The following is a 22535-nucleotide window of genomic DNA, read 5'->3' as shown; positions in this document are numbered from 1 at the left end:
AGTCTTTAAAGACTTTTTTTCTTTAAACTTAAAATTTTTATAAATTTATTAAAATTTACTTTATATATTCTTCTATCTCTAGTGAGGCTATCTTATTACCATCCCTTAGCTACTATTATATTTATTTATTAGAAATTACGCTATTAATAATTATTCTTCTATAGAGTTTCTATATTAGAGGATAGGCGCCTTAAAGCCTCTACTCTCCTACCTCTATCCCGCCTTCCTTATAATAAGGTAGCTATACTACAAGGCAATATATATAGACTAAATTGGGTTAAAAAGAGAGGAATAAGATGAAGATACTTAATTGCCTCTGCTATGAAAATGGCTATGTCGCATGCAATTACATACACCGCAAACACTTCTCTTCATTCTTAAAACAATAAAGCACTTTTCAACTACCCTCCTTTCCATGCTATTCGCGTCTGAAAGTGTGGCTTAGACTTGCTCCGCCGGTCTGTTTGACCAGTGGCTCCTCGGGAACAAGCTCCGTTTGTGCGATATTCTCCACTGCTCTTCTCGCTGTATCCGTGGTTAGGAGTTGATCTTGGCGGTGTTCGCCGGTCTGTTTGACCAGTGGCTCGTGAACACACTCTCCAAGGTAGGGTTCGGTATTTGTCGTTGCATCAAAGGGTCGATAGGTTGACGTCCATGCCGGCCTAGTTTGGCCAGTCGCTCCCATGGACAGGGTTCCTTTGACCATACCCTTTATTATTCCTCTCCCGTGCGATACCCAATTGATCGTGCACTCAGCCGGTCTCATTCGACCAGTGGCTCAGAGTGCACGTCATGTAAGAAGCGCTTGGGCTCGGATGGGAGGCTCCCCAAACACTGTGACCATCAGCTTCAAGCACCTTACCCATTGCCAAAGTTCAACAAGACTTACTTACTCATGATAGGCGGGCGAGCAGTGGTAACGATAGCAGTTCGTCTTCGCACACCGATTCTTGGCCCTGCAGAACTGGTCGAGCTTGATTTCTACTGAGGGGGGTACGCGCGGACCATGGTGCCCCTTGCTGCAGCCTGCGTTGGTACACTCCTTGTCCTTTGGACAAAGCTTGATGTTTTGTGATCCGTAGGGATCATAGAATATATGAGAAGCCATCTCTGGCGCTTGAGCAGGCGTCGGCGCAGGGCTCTGATTCTTAGGACCAGGGGGGATGTATAATTTTGCATCACGACGTGGCGCTTTCCGTTCCTGTGTGTGAGGCCGCGGCGATGGATCTGGTCGTTGTTGAACACCGTGTTCAGCGTATTTGACCGCCATTGCTTCAGGGCCGAGGAGCTGTTCCATGAACGTCAATGGTCGAGTCTTCGTGCCGCTTGTATGAGGAGGCGCTACCGTCATAGGTGCAGGCGGTTGCTGCACCTGCTCTGCTCGCACAGCTGTCCGTGGTTGTTTTGGCGTCAGGGGAATTGGCATTATGAAGGGAGCGGCTGTAGGCGACAGCTGAGTCTTTTCGCTTCTTTTCATTTCGCTCGCCGCTAGGGTCTCCTCAGTCGACGAGGGAACTTTCGATAATGTTGGCGATGTGAGAGCCGCTGTTTCAGGCTTGAAATGAGGCGTGAATTGGGCAGATAACGGGGAAATGACGGTCTCAGTGTCCGGAGTAAAAGATCGAAGGCTCTCCTGTGTGTTTGTGTAGGCCGCATCAGCAGCGCATGAGATTAGCTCACCCGGCTCAAGGGCAGGAGATGATGGAGATGTCGGGAGTTCATCTTGCGCGACTGGGTCGACGACGAGGACGGGCTCGATGATTGTCGATAACGCAGGGACAACGGATGACGATTCTGCTGAGACAGCCGCACTTGGCTTTAAAGCTGTGCTGTCCGGCTTCTTATTTTCTGCTGGCGCTAGATCATCCCCCTTCACCTCATCATTGTGTTCCAAAGGCTTTGCGCCTGTGTGCCCCCCAAGATATCTGCACTATCAGTGAATACTGAAATAGCTGATGCAGTAGAGACTCCATTGTCTTCACTCTCTGTCGGTGTGATAGATGGAATTGAAGCTGATCGTGAAGGTGATCTTGACACGCTAAGACCTGACGGAGTAGGCTCCATAGGCTCCGACAGCGTTTGACGATTCGGTGAGGGTGGTTCCGATTGGTGAGCGGCTGTGTCTGGTCTGACAGGAGACGCAAAACGCGAAGATGGAGTGGAGACAGCAGTTACTAGGGCACGTTCTTGCTGTTCAGTACAAGCACTGAATGCTGGATTGATGTTTCCTGTAAGCGCATATGGGTCTTGTGACGAGGGCGAGGCGACTGCCAAAACATATGGTCTCGGGACGATTTGCTTGGATCGTGACGCACGTATCGATGTCAGTAATTCAGATGCGTCAGCAACTTTCTCCGGCACTGTTCTGGGGGATGTTGGGGTGATAGGAGCGATCGGTTCTGGTGTTTGATCAACGGTGATGATAGTGGAAAAGGAAAGATTGGGTGTTGCGCTTGACGAGCTGTTGTCGAGCGAGCTGGTGCCGAAGTCGTCAGTATGCAATGGACCAGGAGCAACAACAGTGATTTCTTGTTGAGTCTTTTGAGAGCAGTGTTCACAACAGAGTTGAGGTTTCATGGTAGACGTAGATGCGTCAAGCTTTGGCTCGGTTCGTTCGCGTCTCATGTCAAGCCATAGCACCTGAAGCTCCCATTCTAATCCGGATATAATCACCACGGTGTTAATGACAATGCAGAGGATTATTTTCTTGCCAACCCTACACAAGGGTTCCAAAGGCTTGTATCCTTTGGCCCACTCTTTTCTCCACGCCTGAAATTTGTCCCAGTAGGTGGTCAAGATCATGATCGATTCCACGTGATCCTCAGACTGTCCGTCATACGGTGAAACGGGTACAATGCTCACGCCGGTCGTATTAATGGCTGTCAGTGTTCCGTTGCCCGTTTCCACTAGAATTGCATTGATTGAGGTGTCGTTGAAGTTTTCCAACAGCGATGCATCAAAAGCCATTGCAGGTGCTGAGGATTTGGGTATGAGAAGGTCGTCAGTCGACGGATTGTTTGGGGGTGTCAGGAGTTGGTAGAGATCGTGGAAGATGTCTTCAGCGGATGGCGCATTCACAACAAACGGAGTTCGACCAAATATCTCATATCCTTGATGAACCGAGAGACTGTTTCTCATAACCTCAATGGTGAAAAGCGCGCCGATGGTTGCGGCCGCGGCCATGACCCAATGGGCGATGATCGGTAACGGCATGATGCGCAAGGAAACAGGAATGCAGGTGAAGTGTGGAGATAGAGTCAATGAGTCAGGTATACGTGTTGCGGGTTCAGAGTAGTGACGAGGTTATTGAATGGGCTATGAATGTTGGAGAAGTCTGTACAATACTCGAGGATGAAAGAAGTCTGTATGGTTCTTGAGATTGTGGTACGTGGAAGACGATGGAGGGAGAAGAGATTGCGAGAAGGCTGGGCCTCCCAACAAATTCTGTACAACACTCTCAACACTTTGTACAACACTCCAGAACGAGTCGACCGGCAGTACGCGTATCAACACACGACATCCAAAAGCATCGTATTGGTGGCCTCGGTTTGCGATGGAACGCAGACCCTACTTTTCATTTCGGGGATAAACCCTTCACTTCTTTTCCTAAGTGACTACGTGGCATGGAGTATTCGTCTCCTTCACTGTCCTTCCGATGATCAGACGATAGAATCCCATAACACTGTTCGACCCGAGCCCTCGCTGTCTCAGAGCCCCTCACCGCTTACAGTGGCTACACGTCTGGGCTTCCGTCGATAGCCGTGGCCCCGCAGATAGTAGTAACTAGCCGTACATATCGTTAGGAAGTGAAAAGCATTAACCCTTTCCGGAGTGTTGAATATGGCTTGGCGGTGAATGTTGAGGTGGCAAAGTGGTGAGGTTGTTTGCCGTCGCCACTGAGCGGGGTATCAGCTAGGCATTCATCATAGCTATCAGTGGGGATAGATAACTTGGCCGGCAGTGCTGACGTACTGTGTAGCAGCGCTGTGTATGACGATCGAATTGCGCGTTCGCTGCCTCGAAATGATCTATGAGAAAAAGAGTATGCTCACCCCCCAAATTGATTGGAAGGAAAGAGTAGCAGGTGGCTAGACGTTTGGGTGCCCCTCGTCTGTATCTCTCCATTAAAATGGGGTGCAACATGGCGACATATTCGATTTTTGCCCGTCTTCTTCTAATTGATCTTGAGTGCCATCTTATCGTACATCCCCTCCTGCCATTGTCCATGCTGCAATCATATTCGTCACACAAAGCCGGTTAATAGTATGCGGCGTCTGTTTCTTGGTTGCTCCTCCTCTCACTCCTGCTCCCTCTGCCGCTTGCGATCCCGACCCTCGCCATCTTTCTTCTGCTCCTTCTCACGACGCTCCAGGATCTTGTCTGCTTGCAAGGCCATAGCGTCCTTGCGCGCCCCCACACCCCAATCTAGAATGTTCCTAATGTGACGCACCAGCTTTTCCCGCTCGGTGTCATCCTCACGCGTTATGGAATATTCGTATAATTGATGCATATGCCATTTTTGGCTCGTAGCCGAAGTCTCCAAGCACCAATTGACGTTGATAGTAGCCGTCCTTTGGTCCATTGCGATTGTGTAGACCCAAGACGACATATGAGCTTGGGGATAATTCACAGACTTGGCTTTCGACGAGTCGATGGACTTCTCGGGCGCTACGGAACTCGCTGTTGAGGATTCGACTGAAGCGGCATTTCCTTGGCGCACATCGATGGGGTGGGCAAGTCCGGCGGCCACATGGTCCCACATGAATTTGTTATTGCACAAGGTCGCACCGCCTTTGACGCACTGATTGATGGCCTCGTGCAGGGGGCGCTCCCGGGACTTGATGTCCCATGCCAAAAAGGCGTTGTAACAACCACCCGCAATCTCACAATACGTGTTATTGAAAAGCCTTCGGTGCGATTCAGGGATAGATCTACGCTCGATGCCGAAGATCACGTCTGGTACTGTGGGCGCAAATGCCCCTTTCGTCTGTTCCTCTTTCGTCAAAAACAGTTGGACCCACTCGTCTTCGGTAGTTGTTGGGGGAACAGAGTGCGATCTTAAATTCGCCTTGTACTTGGTTTCTAGCCCATCCTGGGCCCAAGCTTTCTCTATCCATGGCTTCGCTTGGTCAGCTGTCGGATCTGGGGCTATAATCATTCTTTTATCATGTTTAAGAACAGAGAAGAGTTTGATGATGTAAGTCTCTTCGTTCTTCCCAGCAGACTCTTTCAGGATGCGTTGCAATTCGGGTGCCGTGAGGGTGGCGGTCGGGGAATGCGATCGAGGCTCATCCAAGATCTCTTTGGCCTGTGCGATAATGACTTCTCCATACTGTCTGTCCTCGTCATTGTCGTAATACATGTGTCGATCTTCTAACCAATCGGAAACATCGTTGACGGCGGGCATCTTCTTCAGAGGGTTCTCTTGCGCAGAATCTGGTTCTAGTGAAATCGAATACGGTTGCGTATCGGCGTATATGTCGTTCTCGAATTCTGGAAAGGAGTTCCAGTCGGGGTTGATGCGACGATGAAATTCGACAGGATCAATGTAGGGTTGGGGGGCGGGTGGAGATGGTGAGGGTGGCTGAGCTTCAAGTGGTTCCTGTGCTGAGGCAGAGCTTGAATCAGAGCAATTGGGGGTGAGCTTTGCTGCTGCCTGAGGCACATAGCGTAGTTGGTCAGCTGGTATCGGCTGACAGTTCTGATGAATGACACTCACAGATTGGATTGAGCCAGGAGATTTCGCCGAATGAGGCTGATCTGCCTCTGTTGGAGAGCAGTCGCGTAGTGATTCGCCCTGAATCTTGTAAACCAAGCGCACCTCCTGGCTGAAATGTGACTACTTACGGCGGATGATCGACGTCCGAGAGAGTCCCTTCGCTTGGTTACAGGCGGACCCTGGGTGCTGGTGGTGTTGTTGGCGGCGTTCTTGTCGATGGAAATTGTACCGATGGCGTGAGGTTCGTCAATGAGTGATGATGGAGTCTGCAGCGTGTTAGGTCTTCTCAAGTCAAAAGCAAGGTGAGGGGTCAATGAGTTGGAAGTGGCCGCTCGAAATTACTGCCAAGAGCAACAAGAGGCCAACGAAGAAGCGGTGAGCCAGCTCAGTAGAGGCACTTGGGAAATGTACTCTCTTCGACTGCCTCATAAAGCGACCCGAAACATTGTGAGTTGAGTACTTACTGGACGTGGCGGAGAGTCTACGGACTCGCGACGCACGCGCTTTGGCAATGATTGCTCAAGCTCAGGTGCAGGATGGCGACGGTATTTGGGTGAAATGTTGGAAGACATACCATGGCGCTGTGGTTGAAATGGGGATGGAAGTTGATTGTTGGGTGAGAAATGTGAAAGATCAAGTCATGATCGAAAATCAAAATATTCGCCAAGCCGGGACGGGAGCTATCTTGGTGGGACCAGAATATACCCTGCGACACGCGCACATATCAGCACGGCTTGGCGTCTTCAAATCTGGGTTGGTCACTATCACGAAACGGCGACTGCAATGCATATGTTATGGAGGATTTGAGAAGACTCGACAGCGTCTTCCACGCATCGCGAGGTTTGATTCACTATGTCTTGCATGAATACAATACACCTTTGCACGGCTAATTATGTCGACAGCGGACTTTTTTCAGTGGTTCGGGCCTGTTGAATGAGTGACATCGATATTCTCAAGTACAGAACAAGCTGACAAGTCATTGTGTTATGTCATCTCGCTTGCCGGACCGTTGTATTGATGCTGGTTTGCTTTACTGCTTCTGACTTGGAGATGTTTCCAGGGCAACCCTTTCCGATGGCTCGACAGGCGAGTGATAGTGCGGAAGGCTTGAGGACACGAGCAGGACTTGTGCAGGCTGATCGGTGCTGGTTTGACAGCAAATGGCTATCTAGCGATGTTACGGCCGAAGTTTAGTAAATAGGGGCAAATTCTTAAAAGGATTTCGAGCTAACGCCAAGGCGACCAAAGGCTGAGAGGCAGCGATGTGGGCCAATGTCCGAAAGATCATTGCCCGGATAGGTGATTAGAGGCTTAGAGATAGCAAAGATAGGTAAAGTCTCTACAGGCGATCGATCTAATGCTGAAGAAAGGCGACTAGAAACGTGAAAGGCTGCAAGGTTAGCCGAACGTCAAGCTGCCTGGTGCCGCATTATCGAAATCACATCAACCCTATCACAACAAATAGCATAGTGCACTAAGTTCCAACAAACAAGCATACGCCAACTTATGCTCGCTCCAAAAGCACTCCCAAAAGCAAGCATCGGCAGGCCTTGTCTGCATGCTATGGTGCCAACGACAAGTCCTATCTCCACTTCCTTAGCCCGCAGCGCGAAGCACTTTGGCAAATATCTCCTCTATGTGTTAATACCACTTTTCCTCGCGCGCCTTCATGCTTAGACGAAACGCAGCGGCATGACTATCCCTAACTCTAGATCTACATGCACTTGGTTGAGCAACAGAGTCCGGCAGGGCGAAATGTTTCGTAGCCTTAGAAGTAGGGCTTGATGCGTGAGTAGGGCTATTATGTTTGCATAAGTCTGTTTGAATAGGACAGCCGCTCTTTCAAGATTGTCTTAGTATAGATTGTTAATTGTATGAGGTAACCTATACCCTAGTATAGGTTATTTTATGCAACTACCCGCTAACCCTTTCTTTTAGGCATTCGAGACCCACCCACTAAGTTGGATGATTTTGCCCACTTGAGACTATGCTGTGATTGGAACAAGAAGAAGAGAAGGGGATGCAAGGCTTCTATATCGGCCCACAAGGTAAACAATGACTTGCAAGCAGTCGAAAAAGTATGAAGTCTACCAAATAAGAGGACGTAGTCACCATCTGCACATCTCCTTCCATCGTGCTCTATCAGGTCCTAGCACATGAAATCGCTCCCCCTCCTACGCCAGCAAGTCGCCCCGAAAAATCCAGAATTCTGCACGCCACTTGCTACTACATGTTCCTCCACTTTGCAGCCGGTACAAAAGGATCTCAAGCCTGCTAGCCACAATTCTCGAAGAAGTCGTGTATGCCAAAGTCTTAAGAGTCCCTTTGCAGCGGGTGAACAACATTGTTGATCCAAGCAAGGGTGTCTTCAGTAAAGGCTATAAATGCGTTGGTTGTAAATAGGGCGGCGCTTCCACATTGAACTGTTGAACGTTAACATATGTTACACGCGAGGACCGGCGTTTCCGTTCCAGAGTTATGGTGCAAAAACTTTGAGCGCATTGCCCTCATCTCGTGCGGTGTTTTCACTATCCCTTCGATCTTGGTGCGTAGGTGTCTTCTGTAGAGCATCAAGCTCCACGTCACTTTTGCCTCAACTTCAAATCAATAGGGCGGAAAAGGATAGTCCCTTATCTCTGGATTAAAGTTCTCTTTTTCTAGGTAGGCTATGGTGGCGCTCATGTCTCTGTATGCCCTGATAATAAAGGCTCTTTCCTCTCGACTTTGTTGCATAAACTCTACTTAATAAGAGTCTGAGGCTCTTGGTCAATAACCAATACCCGGGTATAGGTTATTTCAGATGAAGGAACTATGACTAGGCAAAGGACTATAGATTTGTAAATGCTTGCTATTGAAAACATACTACTAGCATTTCAAAGCCTTTTGCCTACAGAGCATCAACCGACGACTTTTAATGCCCCTTAGGCCTAAATTCCTTCTAATAGCTTTCGAGCTAGTACTAATCGACATAAAGAAGTATTACCTAAACTATTGAAGCGTTCTCCCCCCTCCTCTTCTACAACCTCTTTACCTACTACACTCTTCACTGCCTTCCTTTCCGCCTCCGAAAATCGTCTCTCAAGACACAACCCTAATTTGTACCCTTCGATAACCCGTGTCTTGTACTTCTAGCACAAATCCCCCTTTCGTCGCCAGACCCTCCCGCCCCAGCATCCTCCGCACGCCCCACGCCTTCCCGCCACACGCTCCCCACCGCTCCCCACAGCGCGCATCTGCATCACCGCACGCTACTCGCCAGAGTTGTCTCGTCTCCGACAGTGGAGGCGTGCACGGGATTGCTAGTGCTGTGGTTGCGCATTCAATACTTCGTGTAATTTTTGTTGGGACGGGCTTTGGGACGGAGAGAGAGAAGGGTTGAGGAGGGAAGGAGGACAAAAAGGGGCGGTGGTAGGAGGGTTGGTCGGGGTAGGGGAGCTGTGAGAAGGGGGGATTCGTGCGTGGTGAAATGCAAGGGGGACTAGGGGTTAGGGATTGGCGAGGGTGGTTGATAGGGCGAGGTATGGACGGAGATGTGGTGGCTAGAGGCTTGGTTATGAAAGGCGATGCTTCCCTATAGACGTAGCCTGTGGAATGCGGGCAGCTGGAGAGCATTTATTGTATGTTCAACGGTCAATAGGCGTTGAGTGAAATATCCATGGTTTACTTAATAGTATTGCTTTCGTGTTTGCTTGTCTTTAAGGGTGGTTCAAGTAATGGAGGAGCACGACGTTGCAAAATCTGTTCGGAGACGCTTCATAGGCTTGCAGTTTTGAAGGATATTACATTTTTAGTGATAGCCGTGAGGCATCTCAGAACATCTATGTGAATGCATGTTGATGCATTCGTGCAAATGGCCGTGAGGCATCTAAGAATGTTCATCTGATCGCATGTCAGTTTATCGAAAGGGAGGCTCTTCACGTCTGTCTGTGCATGATAAGGAAGTTGATAGCCGTTGTGTCATCAAAGTCATTTCTTCAGAACCTATTACGGGTTCTAGTTTTGTCAACTCAAGCGTCATCTCCATCGGACATGTCATTGTCTTCCATGATTTCCGCAATGCTCTTCTCCGCCCCCTTCAGGGATTCGATAATCGCAGGAACATACCATTCCCAGTATTTTGTCTGTGCCCAGTTCTTCACATTCTCCATCAGCCGTAATAGGCTGAAGCATCCGCTGTAGTCACACGTTGTGAACGTAAGACTCCGTAATGGCCCGAGGATGGTAATCTTGTCATCAACATTGTTACCGATGCCGATGGCCATGAATAACTCCCAGGTGTGCCCATGCACCAGGAACCCAATCAAGGGAGGTGTGGTGGAAGCATGCTTAGCGGATGGTGACGTTGGGCTGCTCTCGTTCGCCTTGCTCAACAACTTTCGCCTTTTCATGATTCCTGCTGCAAGCCAGGTGATGAGTTGCGCCAAAGCCTTTGTCTTGTCCCCGCTTGCTTTCTTGACTTCGATGCCGGCGTACAGTACGAGTTTGCTCGTACAAGTGTCGTTCATTTGCGAGAGAGTAAAGTGCTCGACTACATCCACGCTGTTCAAGGCATGGTACTGGGTGGCATTGTCTGGGTGATCTGGAGAAATGGCCAGCGCAAAGTCGGCCTTTTTTGACTCGACTGTGACTCCGGCGTTCATGGGAAGGCACGCCTCGTTGATCATTTGGGATTGGCTTGTGGACGAGTCAGCATGCCGAGTCCTTGGACACTGCAAAGCAAAATCTTACATGTTTTCAATCCTGGTAAAGCGGGGCTGGTCGGGGCTATGTGGCTCCCATTTCAACAGGCGGCGTACAACCTCATCACACCAAGCATTTTCGTCCCGATTCTGGGACTCACAGATCGAGGCTTCTGTCTTGATTTTGGTCGCCATCTTGTTGAGGCTGTTGGCTTTGAGGTCCTCCATTTCCCCAAATGCATGATCTCCAACCTCAAACTCTTCGTCTTGAATGATTTCCTGCAATCGATAAGTCCCTCCGAGAAGTTGTGAAGTGGCAGAAGTTACCTTGAACTTGGTTGGGATGAAACCGAAACGGGTACCCTGCAGTAGGAATTGACAAACCTCTTTCACCGCTTCCCGCGGCTGCCCTGAAAGCAGGCGGAACTCTTCCCGTATGATTTGCGGTTTGCATGTCTGCAGCTTCTCTAGGAGCTTCTCCGGGCTGATGGATCTCCCAGTAGCTGGAGTAGCTGGCGTTGGCCCTAGTTTGGGCTTATTCGCCAAAGGGTTTTGCTCCCTGTATTTGCTCGAGTTTTGCTCCCCCGACTTGGCCGTTTTTTGTCCCTCAGACTTGCCCATGTCTTGTAATGCATACCAGTTCGAAGCGTACTCCTTCTCTTTCTCTCTCTTTGAGCGTCTGTATTGTAGCCTCTGTTGTGCCAACGCCCTGTCAAAGTGCTCTAGGCGACGGACGTCCTTCTTAAGCTGGTCGATGACTGCAGTGACGGGAGTCTTGTATGGTGATCTTCCGCGACCATTGTACTCTATTTTTGCGCTCAGTTGCTCATCGGACGCTTCCTGAGTGTCCTGCTCTTGCAGCTCGACGACTGGCGGGCTTTCGGCTTTGGGAAACTGTACTTGCTGTAGATCTTCAGCGGGAGGCTTTGGGGAGGCAAGTTCTGGAGGTGGAGATGAGAGGTAAGAAGAAAGCTTCCGCTTCATGATTCTGACTCCATGGAGAGGTGGTACTGTAGCAAGTGAGAGCAATTGTGAATCAACAATTCCGGAGTGAGTGTTTACAGCTTCTGTGCCAAGACTTCTCGCATGCCACCTTATCTCCGCTCCTAAAAACCGAAGGCTCAAGGGACACACTAAGCACGCCAAGCAAACAGCCTCGCCCACAGCCTTACACTCCAGCCTTTCTGCACCTTTTTCCCGCCCCAATTGCCTAGTATTGCAATCGTCGATGTGTATGTCCAGGCCGCAGCGGTGTTTATCATCACAGGCCGCTTATCGGCGAAATCTTATTTAAGCAAGTGAAGAGGCAGGACCGTACTCGTAGCGCCTTCTCGAGCCCCTTTAGGCTCCCCACAACTTGAGGCGAGGAGATTAGTCTATACTCGGGCGGAACATTGCGGGCAGAATGTCAAAAGAATCGCGAGGACTCTGGTCAAGGTCTGTAAAAACAAAATACAAAGTCGTGAATAGGCAGGTTGTCCGGATACGTGAACGGATAGTCGTAAATTATAGCATCTAGGGTGGCCGGATAATGTTGGGGATTTTACGAATAGTAAGTAGTAAGTGCTATCTATTGGTTGTTTTGCGTGTGAGGCGTGCGAGGGTTAGGTTGATAGGTCGTTGAGACTGCGAATACCCTTTGCGCGGCTGATTTTCATATGCTAGAAGTTCATTTATAGGTGCAGCAAGCAGTTGGCGGACTATGTATGTGTATGGCTATTTTGGGCTATTTCGCGCACGCACAGGCAACGAGAATGCGGTAATTGTTCGAGCAAATGAGAAAGAACAACAGGGAGCAAGCGACTGATGAAGTAGTAGTAGCTAGGTAGAGGGATCCTCTTGTAGGAATGAGTTGAAGTAGCAGAATGATGGCGTTTCCAAGGGAGATATTTCATCGTTTTTGCTTACGGTTAGCATTTTATAGGATAAAAGCACTTGGAATAAGCGACTGCATTCATATCTCTGAAAGACCTGCCTCTCTGATGTGACCAAATCAACCCAACCCCATCTGACAACGTTGAATAAGCCCAACGTAGCACCAATGCATAGCAGTAGCAATGGTGGCACGAATAGAGGGTGCTTAAGAGTAGCGACCATAAGCTTACGATAGTCGCCTAGATCATGTCCGTAGATTCTCATATCCTTGGTTTCCTTGCAAACGGCGCCCACTATCATCACTAATTTGCCATCGTTCAAGTATCATGCTTTTCGGTACCCATTCAAGCGCAAGCCATTCGTCCACCGCCCCCAACTCGGCTTCTCTCTTGATGTTCCCACTGAGCCCCAAGGCTTGTATCAGCTCGGACGCCTTGAAAATCATGATGTCCGCGCTACCATCCGTCAAATATCTTAATGAGATATTCTGCTGCTGATTCCACACCATCGACTCCCATTGAAGGCCTGCAGTCTCGATCTTGTAGGCCCAGATACTTTTATGGTGCAGACGCTCACGCCACTCGATCTCCCTTCGGGCTTTATCGAAAGTGCCTAGTGAGATCAGTCCTTTCCAGACAATAGACTGGCCGTTCTCTAAGTGATCCTTGACTGATAGGGGCGTAATGCGCTGATTGAAAGCCATGCATTGCGTAGAGGTGAAGCAGTTGAAACCTTGATCATCATCATTATCGTATTTGATGAATGTTAGGTCATCTTCAATTCGCCAGAGTTCATCGGGTATTGGTGGAAGGAAAAATGGGTTGAGAGTCATATCCTTAGAAGAGATCAACTATCTCAAAGGGCTTTTCTATATGCTTGTGGCTCACGGAGACCTTGTATAAGATTCTGAAAGATGTTGGAAGTTGATACTGACGTCATAGGTTAATCTGATTAGTAATACTAAAAGCCTTATGATAAGTCGTAATTAGGGAGTCTCTTTCTACTACGCGAATGTAGTGCTTTGACCTCAATATCTATGGAAATAGAAATGTGAGATGCTATGAAAGACTGTATTATTAACTACGAGATCGCACGATTGATTGAGTACTTTGGAGATAATCTTCTAGACTATTACATTTCCTTGCTCGCTATTGTTAAGTCTCTACTTCCTGCATACTGTTGCCCTAGCTCAATTCCCCTCCAAATCTTCTCTCACATTCCCTTTTAGTCTTGCCCTTAGCTTGCAGACGAATTAACCGCATCGCTGACATCAAGCTTCGAAGATTCGTCGACCATAGTATCGATATGTTTACTTCGTATTAGTCGTGTTCTACGTTGCTTGTTGTGTGGACGCTTCGGAATTCTTTGAACTTGGCTTCGGCAACGTAGGAGAGTCTGGACGCGGTTGGTCGGGTTTGGGGTCGGATTTGGGCGCCATTGTTTGTGAGTGAAAATGTTGTGTTCGAGTGTTACGTTCTGATCGCCTTATTGGTGTATTTGCCTTGTTGGCGTTATCAGACTTGTGCAATGGGATCATAATGAACAAGAAACGAGGGAATAATTGATTTGTATTTATAGGGGATAATCTTCTAAGATGAACGTTGAGAAGGCAAGAAGGCGGATAAAGGCATCAAGGCAGTGGAGGGTAGAGTGTAGGCTAAAAGGCATGTACCAGTCTCCGCGCAGTTTGCCCTTAAGCAGAGGATATGCGGTAAGTAGTGGTTGAATTTGCCGAAGTATTAAAGAAGACACTTTTCTCTGCCGAGATGTAATGATTATAAGGCCTTCTAGCAGAGGTAACTTGCACGTAGCCTAGTATTTACAACATGTAGCGTCCGAGCGACGAGGCACGAGGCGTACATTGGTGACAGCAGTAAAAGTTCTGCCTCTTAGCCGAATTTTGCGCTTTGCCTCAAGATTCTACAGCGGTGTGATTCGAGCACTTTTACCTCTTAGCACTTCGAATTTTCATGCAACGACCCCTTTCATCCAGCGCACCTCCTAGATGGGCATAGGGAACCCCCGGACAAGGGTATGCGCGGTGGGAGTTCAATGTACAAACAATTGGCGCTGCCTTCTCCAAATAATAGCGAAGACGAGAATGATTGAGCGCCAGTGGATATGCCACTACCACGCTTCGATGAAGGTGAGGGGAACATCTCAGATTTGACACTATATAGTACTACGTATTGTTTTGCATCCATTCTTCTCACTTCGTAGTAAGTTAATAACCTGCAATCAACTATACTATTGCTAGAGCTACCTACAATCATCTAAGCATTGTTGAAACCTGCCTTTTCTTCTTTGATCACCGCTAAAACGCATCAACAACTACTACTATCCCATAAAATCCCGCCTTCTCTTTGCCCCTGCAATATGTCGAACCGCATCTCCGCCCTCACCACCCGTCTCTCCGACCTGCTCCGCGCTAGTCTCCTCCTCCACGCCTAATTAGAAGTGAAGCCATCTGTGGTCTAGGGGCTTGCCCATTTAGAGGCTAGTCTAGAGATGACGCGCGCCTGCCTCTCATTCACTATAAGCACTATTCCCGAGATTGTGAAATCGTTGCTGCGGGCAGAGGGGCGCCTTTGGGAATTTTGGGCACTCAGGAAGGCGGAGAAGCAGCGGGAAGTGCTGGCAGGGGTGTATGCGGATGCGGAGAGGGTGGTCAGAATGATGTAAGTAATAGGCTAGGAGAGGTTATCGGGAGAGGTGCTAACGGTATGCAGTGTCGGAGAAGCGGAAGCTCAGGCCCAGCAGTGGTTGGATAGGGTGGGGGTGATGTGAGAGAAGGATTTTGCATAGTTGCTGTGAGAGGGGAGAGGGAGCGAGATAAGAGGCAGGTGAGAAGGGGGCCGGAGAGAGGGAGGAGAAGGACGAAAATCGGCGAGAGAAGAGTGCAAAGAAGGCGAAGGAAGGCAGAGGAGGAATGAGAAGAGAGTAAAAGAAGGCAATAAGGAAGGCTAAGACTATTGTGCAGTCTAGTTTTCGTAAAAGCACACACCTGCAAGCCGAATTGTAGCACCTTTCTTCTCTCCTAATGTGTCCCAGATCCTTCGCCGGCGATTGTATCTTAATATTATCTACCGGCAATTAGATGTAAGAGTCGCTAACACTATGTATTAATCTTTGTATCGCTTAATTAAGCGATATTTATCTGCGGCACTATGCGATAATTATCCAACGCGCTGCTATGCGAGGAACATCTATGCGATACACCAACAAAGTCGCTCCAAGCGCTACGCGACCATATATCATATCATTGTTGTATATATATCGCTAATACTTCTTATCATAGCCTCACGAAAGACTCCGAATTCATAGCGATTTCTATAATCAAGCTTTTAAGAAGACTTTCAGATCATATCCGCTTTCCAGTCAAACGACATCTAAGACTATTGCTAGCAACAATGATGTGCAGACTCTTATCAGCATTACTCCTGGGTTTGCAGCTGATGAAGATGGCTTGTTGCTCACTAATAAGCACGACGACTAGATGTGCAACAAGATCAATACCGACCGCGGTCACCGCTTCCTCAAGAGACTTGTAAGCTCACGATCTCTTCCAAGCCAGGTTGCTACCAAAGAAAGACAAGACCTAAACTCAGCTGAACCTTCACAGATCAAACATCACAAACAGCAGCGACGAAAAGTACCCAATCCTCAACTCCGCGCCCCCGTTAACGCTCTACATTGGCTCCGGCGCCAAAAGTAGAATGCTGCGCGACACCGCCGTTCAGATCGTGAACGCTACCATTGACGTGCTAGTATCAAAATCCCCTGTCGAGATCTCCAATCCAGTTCCCGAATGTGGGGAGAAATACATCTATCTTGGATCTCGACTCTATCTCGCAATTGACCAAGTCCCGTCCGTGTATTATACGGGGTTTACGTATGATATTGCGCTACAGGCTGCGAGGGGCTATAGAGACTGGTTGGAGGCGCGGAAGGAAAGCTCGGTGGCGTTGGATTTGGTAAGGATTGTGGATGCAGGGGGTGAGCAGATGGTGGAAGGCCTTTTGCAGCTAGGGCCGTAGTAAGGAGATGGATGTTGAATGAAGTTCAATTGCGAGAGAGTGGCTAATGTCTCCCACTTTTCTAACTTTCCTCCCCCCTGCCCTCTCCCTCCCTCTTCTCTTCGAAATACGCCCTCTCCTTACATCGCCGCGGTCAAATTCAGCCACTATCGGCTCGTCGCATTTGCCATGTCGACACTAAGCCTAGAGTCAGCTTCTATTGCGACCTCTTTTCATTCAATTCCTTACATTTCTGCGGCTGCTTCGCCTGCCCCGTTGTACACTAGCACTAGCTTCTTATATCTCTTCTCCTCCTTCCTGACTAAAAAGAACACAACGATTCCGCCCTTCGCCCCTTGCAAAACCTCCATAGTTGTGCGTATATCTTGGATCAATGCGAAAAGGTCTGCGACAACCTTGGTTAAGGCCGAAGAGAGGTCGGGTAGGCTGGACACCATTGCTTGGTTTGCTTCTACGGTGGATTTGAGGATAAGTGTCTCGCGGAGAAGGTTGGCATAGTTGGCGAGGAGGATAGAGCCGCGATGGGAGTGCATTTCAACTGGTTAAAACGTCTGAAATAATCGATTAATGATTGAGAGAAGGCGGCTTTCTAGAGTTCTTAAGAAAAGGCAGGTACTTTAGTTACGATGGATAAGTACGAGTGGATGCAATTTCAAAACAAGTAAGTGCCAACAGATAATTTCAAATCAATGTCAAGTTTAATTAGCCCGAATTTGCCCCACACCTTCATCGCACTATGATGGCGGCATCTCTAGTCTTTGGCGAGGATGGTATGGGATCAAGCTCGATGTTTGCTATTACAGGAGTCTTATCTCCCTTCTTCTTCAACACGTTGCTCTTGCTGGCGAGCTTTTCGTGCGCTATGTACTGCACACAGCACGACATTTACAGCATTGTGTTCGCGCCATAAAGCTGGCCATTCAGATACGGGATTGCCCAACGGGTTTGTTTCTGCCAACGGAGAATGATTAGGCGAAAGGAGAAATCTGGCTTCCAGTTCTGACCATTGGGGTGTACGGTCGGATTCGTTGTCCGCGATCACTGGAGACCTATTCTCTTTTCTCTCGGTCGCCTCCCACTTCATGACCCCGGTAATCGGATTCTCGGTGACCATCCACTTTCCTTGTTTACATATAAGCCCCTTTCCATCATTCTTATCCCCCCCGCCTTCATTCCGATATTCCTTGTCGTCCATTTCTCCATCTTATTCTTGGTCAACAGCCTCCAAATCGAACACCCAATTGGGTCTATCACCTGCCCACCATCCTCTTTGCTCAAATTGTGTATAGCCTCAAACAGGTCTAAGTCGTACTCCCAATTCGCCGCGCACTCTCGTGCAGTGTATAAGTAGGCGTTAAGTGCGGTTTGGGTAGCTTCGAAGGAGGCTTCCCTTTGACGCTCAAGCTGGTTCCACAGTGAGCCAAATTCTGAACCGTTAAGAAGGGCGAACCAGGCAGTCCAAGTCGTATCGAAAACAAGGGACATCGCTTCGCATTTTTGCTCAAGGAGGCGTTGAGTGGCGATTTTGGCGCGGGCTTTAGAGAGTTGTTCGGCAGCTGGGAGTTTCAGGAAGGCTGAGGAGTTTAGATCCACTACTGAGAAGCCTGCCGGATCATTGGGAGATGTCATTATCAAGTAGCGTAGTATGCCAAAGGTTTGGTGGCTTGGGTGGGATGCGCAGGGAGTCGGAAACTTCACGATTGCTGGGATGAAAATTGCGCGATGCTCCCAAGGGCTGCAACAAGTTATGGTACGACTTTATGCTGAGGAAGAATATAATTAAAGAATGGGATAAAGCGAACAACGTACGTGAAAGAAAACCGACGTCGGTGAAAGAAAAGGATAAAGCGAACAGGACTCGAGGGCTGGTGCCAAGGCAAGTCCTCGAGATTATGAATGAACAAGAGACGACATTGCTCTTTGTCCCCGTGAGACCGCTGATCAGCTTACACATGTTTTATTACATGTATATGGCACTCACCACTGCTGGTTGACAGGCTAACAAGAGAGGCCTAAGCAGAGGCTCGCCTCAGAGGACGCCCGATGGCATTCATCGAAAACGTGCTCCGCGTTCGAGGCCGCGAGTGGATGGTGAGGCAATTAGTGGTGACGCAGAATGCGCCAGTGGGTAGGAGTATTGGGTATGCATAAGGAAGCGGACGAGGAATCAGATAGCTGTGCGTGGTGACACGGTGGAATTGCGCGCTTTGTGAGATGCTGGGAAGCGCTGCGGGTGGGTGGATACTGGTGAATTGCAGGCATGTATCACGATTGTGATGGCGGTGATATACTTCATTGGCTGTAGATTCTGTATGGGTTTTTAAGTAAGTGTTCAGAGGTTTGAGATTCTTTGACAGAATTCTTTACTTTTCGAGGCCGATCATATTCCCAATTTGTATGATTTCGATTGATTCGTAACGTAGGCATTCCGATGTTTAGACAAGCTTAAAGATCCGTGTTTAGATTAATAGTCGAAGTCGTAGATATCAGAGGGGAAAAGGAGGCCAACACCAATTGTCGAGGCTACGATGTTCTGGCAGTGGTTCGTTAGTCTTTTTCCTGGACACTCGGGCTTCTCTTATGCTGGATAGTCTACTTCAAGTTTTCGGTAGATGCGAGTGTCCCCTGAGTACGCCGTCTACCTTCACTTTCCAGAGTCTGGACTTGCAATTGTGGTGATCGAATCTTGATCCTCGAAGACATATCATTGCCGGCGTCAGCTCGGTCTACTCTCGAGTCGGGATTTCCATGTGCACAAGGACCTCCAATGGTTGCAGTCGCGACTCAGCCATGAAAGCGCCGAAGCAAGACCGCTTTGGAGTTCTTATGGATTAGGAAAGCTAGCTAGCGGTAGACCGTACCTTAACGCGGATGGGATTTCATGAGCGATGGCGAAACGGGCGATGGTGGTAATAGTTGAAGAGGGTAGTGTATGAATTTCGATATCAAGTGCGACACGTCTCAGAGATAGGACAAAGAAAAGTCCTCGGGTATTTGTTTTGAGTGTTTCTGGGATGCTTGAGGCAGGCGTGGGCGGCTCGTCGGACCATTTGTTTGTTCCTCAATTCCTTTGTATCCGGGAAGCCCTCAGGAACTGCAATACAATCATGCGTTTAGATCAGGTGCGAAGGAGGCCAAATATAGAGAGCGCAATAACGCTGCGCCTCTGCACGTCAGAGGCCTTAGTCCAAGGCATTAACGCAAGCTGAATTTGCCGCTTCATCGCTGTGGATACCTTGCATGCCTTGCGATTCAATGTGATCGATTGATCTCACTACGCAGACATACAATGTATGCTAGCGTCATAACTCTTCTGTTTGCGATCATTCCACTTATGGTCGTCGTTCTCCTCTTTTTCTTCTTCTTCTTCTTCCTCTTCTATTTCCTCTTCTTCCCCTCCGTTGACATCTTTGTTTGAAGGCTCCTTAGGCTCAGCCCAATGTTGTGCGTCGTAATCCGTCGTTGAAGGGCGTCGTCAAAACGCACTATCGCCCCCAACTGCAACATCAAAGACAGCCATGATATTAAAAACTCCTCGCACTAAAGCTTGAAGGCAACGAACCATCCCTGTATCCGTCACTCCTAGAACAGATGAAATTGGAGTGCCACATCATTCTAACCAAAGACTCGTGGCGTGCTCAACGCTCTGAACTTTCTTTTCCAAATTTCTCGCCCGTTGCCTGTCCCTTTCCCAGCAATAGTCGTAGGAAATGTACCTCTCCTGGCCGTCATGCGTCCCATGGCAATCCCCACCAGATTCTGAGCGGACCTGTTGTCTCTTCTTATACAGCAGCATTCAACCTTGTTCATCTGCTCATCCACGGCCATAACGCCTCAGCCCCTCGCACACGTACCATGCCGACAGTAGAGGTGTGTCCCCTCATGTCTGTGCCATTCCCTGCTGCCCTATCTTTCTTCAAAGAGCTACATACAAAAGTGCACGGGAGCAGTGAAATCCCCCTCCCAGCCCGACGAAAAGTCTTGGTGCAGTCACGTGATTGCGAGCGGAAGTAAGTCCGCGCTCATGTCCCCGCCCTCATTTCATTTCGCGTCTTTCATTCACTCGACTTTTCAGCTTGTACGACATGGAATCTTGCAGAGAGTTGCGCATTCACCTTTGGAATCACAATGTCGCGAAAGGCATCGCTATTGAGCAGACAAGAGCGCGACATGGGGGCAAACATAGCATGAGCCTCAGAGCCTCTGCACCTCGCACTCCTCTTGTTGAAATTCTTCCCAACAGCCAGATTCCCAATCCCAGAAAGCGTAAACGACAGGATACAACCTCCCTCACAGAGAAGCACCTCGTGACACACACAAAAACCATGGGCGATCAAGAGCCCCAAGAGCCCCGCAAACGTGGTCGCCCCCCCAAGCTCCTACCTCCAGAATTCTCGAAGACCTCTCAGCAAAAGACGCGATCCCCAGATAAGTCCCAGCGCGGCAAGAGCTTGAACAAAATATGTAATCTCCAGTCGCTCGACTTGAAGAACCTGGAGACCGCCTTGCCCTCTGTGGCACTCATCGATTTGACTGCGGCGAGAAAGAAGTACAAGGCTGCTGTTCCGCAGGCAGTTCTCGACCTTCACAAGGAGCTTGATGCAGTACCTTTTGGTCTCGTACCTCCCAAGCTTCAGGTACGCGCCAGCCTGACTCAAAGAGAGTTTGCCACTGACGCGGTGTAGTCAAAATATAAAGCAGACATTGTGACGCCGGAGAAGAGCAAGGCCATGCCACCACACTCTCTGTTCGGACCTACACCTGTGCCGGTGCCCCTCGATGGTGTAAGACTGGATGTTTTCAAAGAAAAACTGGATGATATCTTAGCAGAGGCTGCATGGAATCAGGAGACGGGGGCACACGAAAGACAGTGGGGAAACACGGCCGCCCAACTTCTGCATCAAGTGATTGATTGGATTCCACGTGATGAACACAGGCAGGTGCAGCTTTGGTTGGTGAACATGTAAGATGTCAGTCTGAGGATGATGCGCCAGCGACTAACGCGTCGTGTTAAAGCGAGACTTCCGCCATTGAACCGATCGAGCTTCAACCTTCCATTCGTGGATGCTCAATCGTCAATAATGCTCAGACTACACAAGAGGATACTACAACTGCCTCTGAAGATGGTCGGCCACTCACTCGCATGATAGACTGGGGCGTTGCCCTGCTTCCAACCCATGATGAAAGCACACTCATCTCCGAAAAGTACTCTCAATATGATCACATATGGCTGCACTCCCTGAATCAAACGTATTCCTTCGCCCGAAATCTCCCCTTTTGCCTCGACATTGAATTGAAAAAGGCGGCTCAGAATAAGGATCCTCGCGTCCAGCTAGCGATCTGGGCGCAGGCGGGATACAAAAAGCGCAAGATGCACGAATGGGACACTACTTTTCCAATGCCAGGCATTGCGGTAGATGGGCATGATTGGACATTGTTCTTGTTCTTCTCGGTAGTCGAAGACCAATTGGTATACCCGCTTCACCCTGTCGTTTGGCTAGACTAACCTTTGTGCAGGTGATGCTGGGCCCTATCGACATTGGAAGCACCAAGAACCTCGAACGCGGCTGGAAACTCGTGCATAGTCTGCATATTCTACTGAAATGGGGCGTTACAGAGTACCGAAAATGGTACAATAAAGAAATCATCGGGTTGGCCGAAAGCGAACAGGCGCTCCGTCTGGCAGATGACCTTGCAGTAGATGAGTGACACGCCTGACGATGTCGGCATGATGGACGAGATCTACGAATGCCTATTAGCTACATATCAATACAAAACATTCTTAATACTAAAGATATCCATGTGCCCGCATCGTCTAAACAGTACATAATTACAATACTTAATATTGGCCCTACTGCCTACCTTGCTTTAAATGCTCTAGGATTAGTATATAACCTAATATTAACTAATATATAATCCTATATTAAAACTAGATATATAATATAGCTAATAAAGTAAGTATAATAAAATTAAAATAGAATCTTTATTAAATAATTCTAGTCTATACATAAATTTTAATTAAGTTTATAGTTATATAATAGATTAGAATATATTATATATATAAGTATATTAAAATATATTATTTTTACTTTATAATTAATTACTAAGTATATAAATAATTAATTAATATTTACTTAATTTAAGAATTATTTATAATAATAAATTTAAAATATAAAAAAAGTATAGTATTTTTTTTATATTAATTTAAATATATTACTAAGATTA

At 48.3% G+C, this 22535-nt stretch overlaps 8 protein-coding genes across 8 annotated transcripts; 2 read left to right on the top strand and 6 right to left on the bottom strand.

The window, feature by feature from the left end:
* Positions 1 to 889: 889 nt before the first annotated feature.
* Positions 890 to 3213, bottom strand: KY384_002912 (uncharacterized protein; the record flags this gene model as incomplete). Its single annotated transcript, XM_044811434.1, has 2 exons — positions 890 to 1905; positions 1983 to 3213. 2 exons carry the CDS (start codon positions 3211 to 3213, stop codon positions 890 to 892), a joined length of 2247 nt encoding a protein of 748 aa, XP_044671710.1.
* A 1084-nt stretch (positions 3214 to 4297) lies between these two features.
* Positions 4298 to 6165, bottom strand: KY384_002911 (uncharacterized protein; the record flags this gene model as incomplete). The annotated part of the gene is made up of 3 exons (XM_044811433.1): positions 4298 to 5797; positions 5848 to 5985; positions 6157 to 6165. 3 exons carry the CDS (start codon positions 6163 to 6165, stop codon positions 4298 to 4300), a joined length of 1647 nt encoding a protein of 548 aa, XP_044671709.1.
* A 3561-nt stretch (positions 6166 to 9726) lies between these two features.
* On the bottom strand, positions 9727 to 11382 carry KY384_002910 (uncharacterized protein; the record flags this gene model as incomplete). Its single annotated transcript, XM_044811432.1, has 2 exons — positions 9727 to 10393; positions 10448 to 11382. The coding sequence occupies 2 exons, from the start codon at positions 11380 to 11382 to the stop codon at positions 9727 to 9729; spliced, it is 1602 nt and encodes a 533-aa protein (XP_044671708.1).
* Positions 11383 to 12517: 1135 nt separating this feature from the next.
* Positions 12518 to 13105, bottom strand: KY384_002909 (uncharacterized protein; the record flags this gene model as incomplete). Its single annotated transcript, XM_044811431.1, has 1 exon — positions 12518 to 13105. The coding sequence occupies one exon, from the start codon at positions 13103 to 13105 to the stop codon at positions 12518 to 12520; it is 588 nt and encodes a 195-aa protein (XP_044671707.1).
* Positions 13106 to 14781: 1676 nt separating this feature from the next.
* KY384_002908 (uncharacterized protein) lies at positions 14782 to 16310 on the top strand (the record flags this gene model as incomplete). The annotated part of the gene is made up of 2 exons (XM_044811430.1): positions 14782 to 14951; positions 15896 to 16310. 2 exons carry the CDS (start codon positions 14782 to 14784, stop codon positions 16308 to 16310), a joined length of 585 nt encoding a protein of 194 aa, XP_044671706.1.
* A 146-nt stretch (positions 16311 to 16456) lies between these two features.
* On the bottom strand, positions 16457 to 16843 carry KY384_002907 (uncharacterized protein; the record flags this gene model as incomplete). Its single annotated transcript, XM_044811429.1, has 2 exons — positions 16457 to 16487; positions 16539 to 16843. 2 exons carry the CDS (start codon positions 16841 to 16843, stop codon positions 16457 to 16459), a joined length of 336 nt encoding a protein of 111 aa, XP_044671705.1.
* Positions 16844 to 17118: 275 nt separating this feature from the next.
* Positions 17119 to 17939, bottom strand: KY384_002906 (uncharacterized protein; the record flags this gene model as incomplete). The annotated part of the gene is made up of 2 exons (XM_044811428.1): positions 17119 to 17477; positions 17546 to 17939. The coding sequence occupies 2 exons, from the start codon at positions 17937 to 17939 to the stop codon at positions 17119 to 17121; spliced, it is 753 nt and encodes a 250-aa protein (XP_044671704.1).
* A 2456-nt stretch (positions 17940 to 20395) lies between these two features.
* On the top strand, positions 20396 to 22019 carry KY384_002905 (uncharacterized protein; the record flags this gene model as incomplete). The annotated part of the gene is made up of 4 exons (XM_044811427.1): positions 20396 to 20947; positions 20996 to 21273; positions 21327 to 21780; positions 21828 to 22019. The coding sequence occupies 4 exons, from the start codon at positions 20396 to 20398 to the stop codon at positions 22017 to 22019; spliced, it is 1476 nt and encodes a 491-aa protein (XP_044671703.1).
* Positions 22020 to 22535: the final 516 nt, after the last annotated feature.

Source organism: Bacidia gigantensis (genome assembly GCF_019456465.1).
Source record: "Bacidia gigantensis strain McMullin 20006 chromosome Unknown contig_175, whole genome shotgun sequence".
Taxonomy (NCBI): domain Eukaryota; kingdom Fungi; phylum Ascomycota; class Lecanoromycetes; order Lecanorales; family Ramalinaceae; genus Bacidia; species Bacidia gigantensis.
The sequence above is the reverse complement of the archived record's forward strand: the minus strand, read 5'-3'. Positions and strand labels throughout refer to the sequence as shown.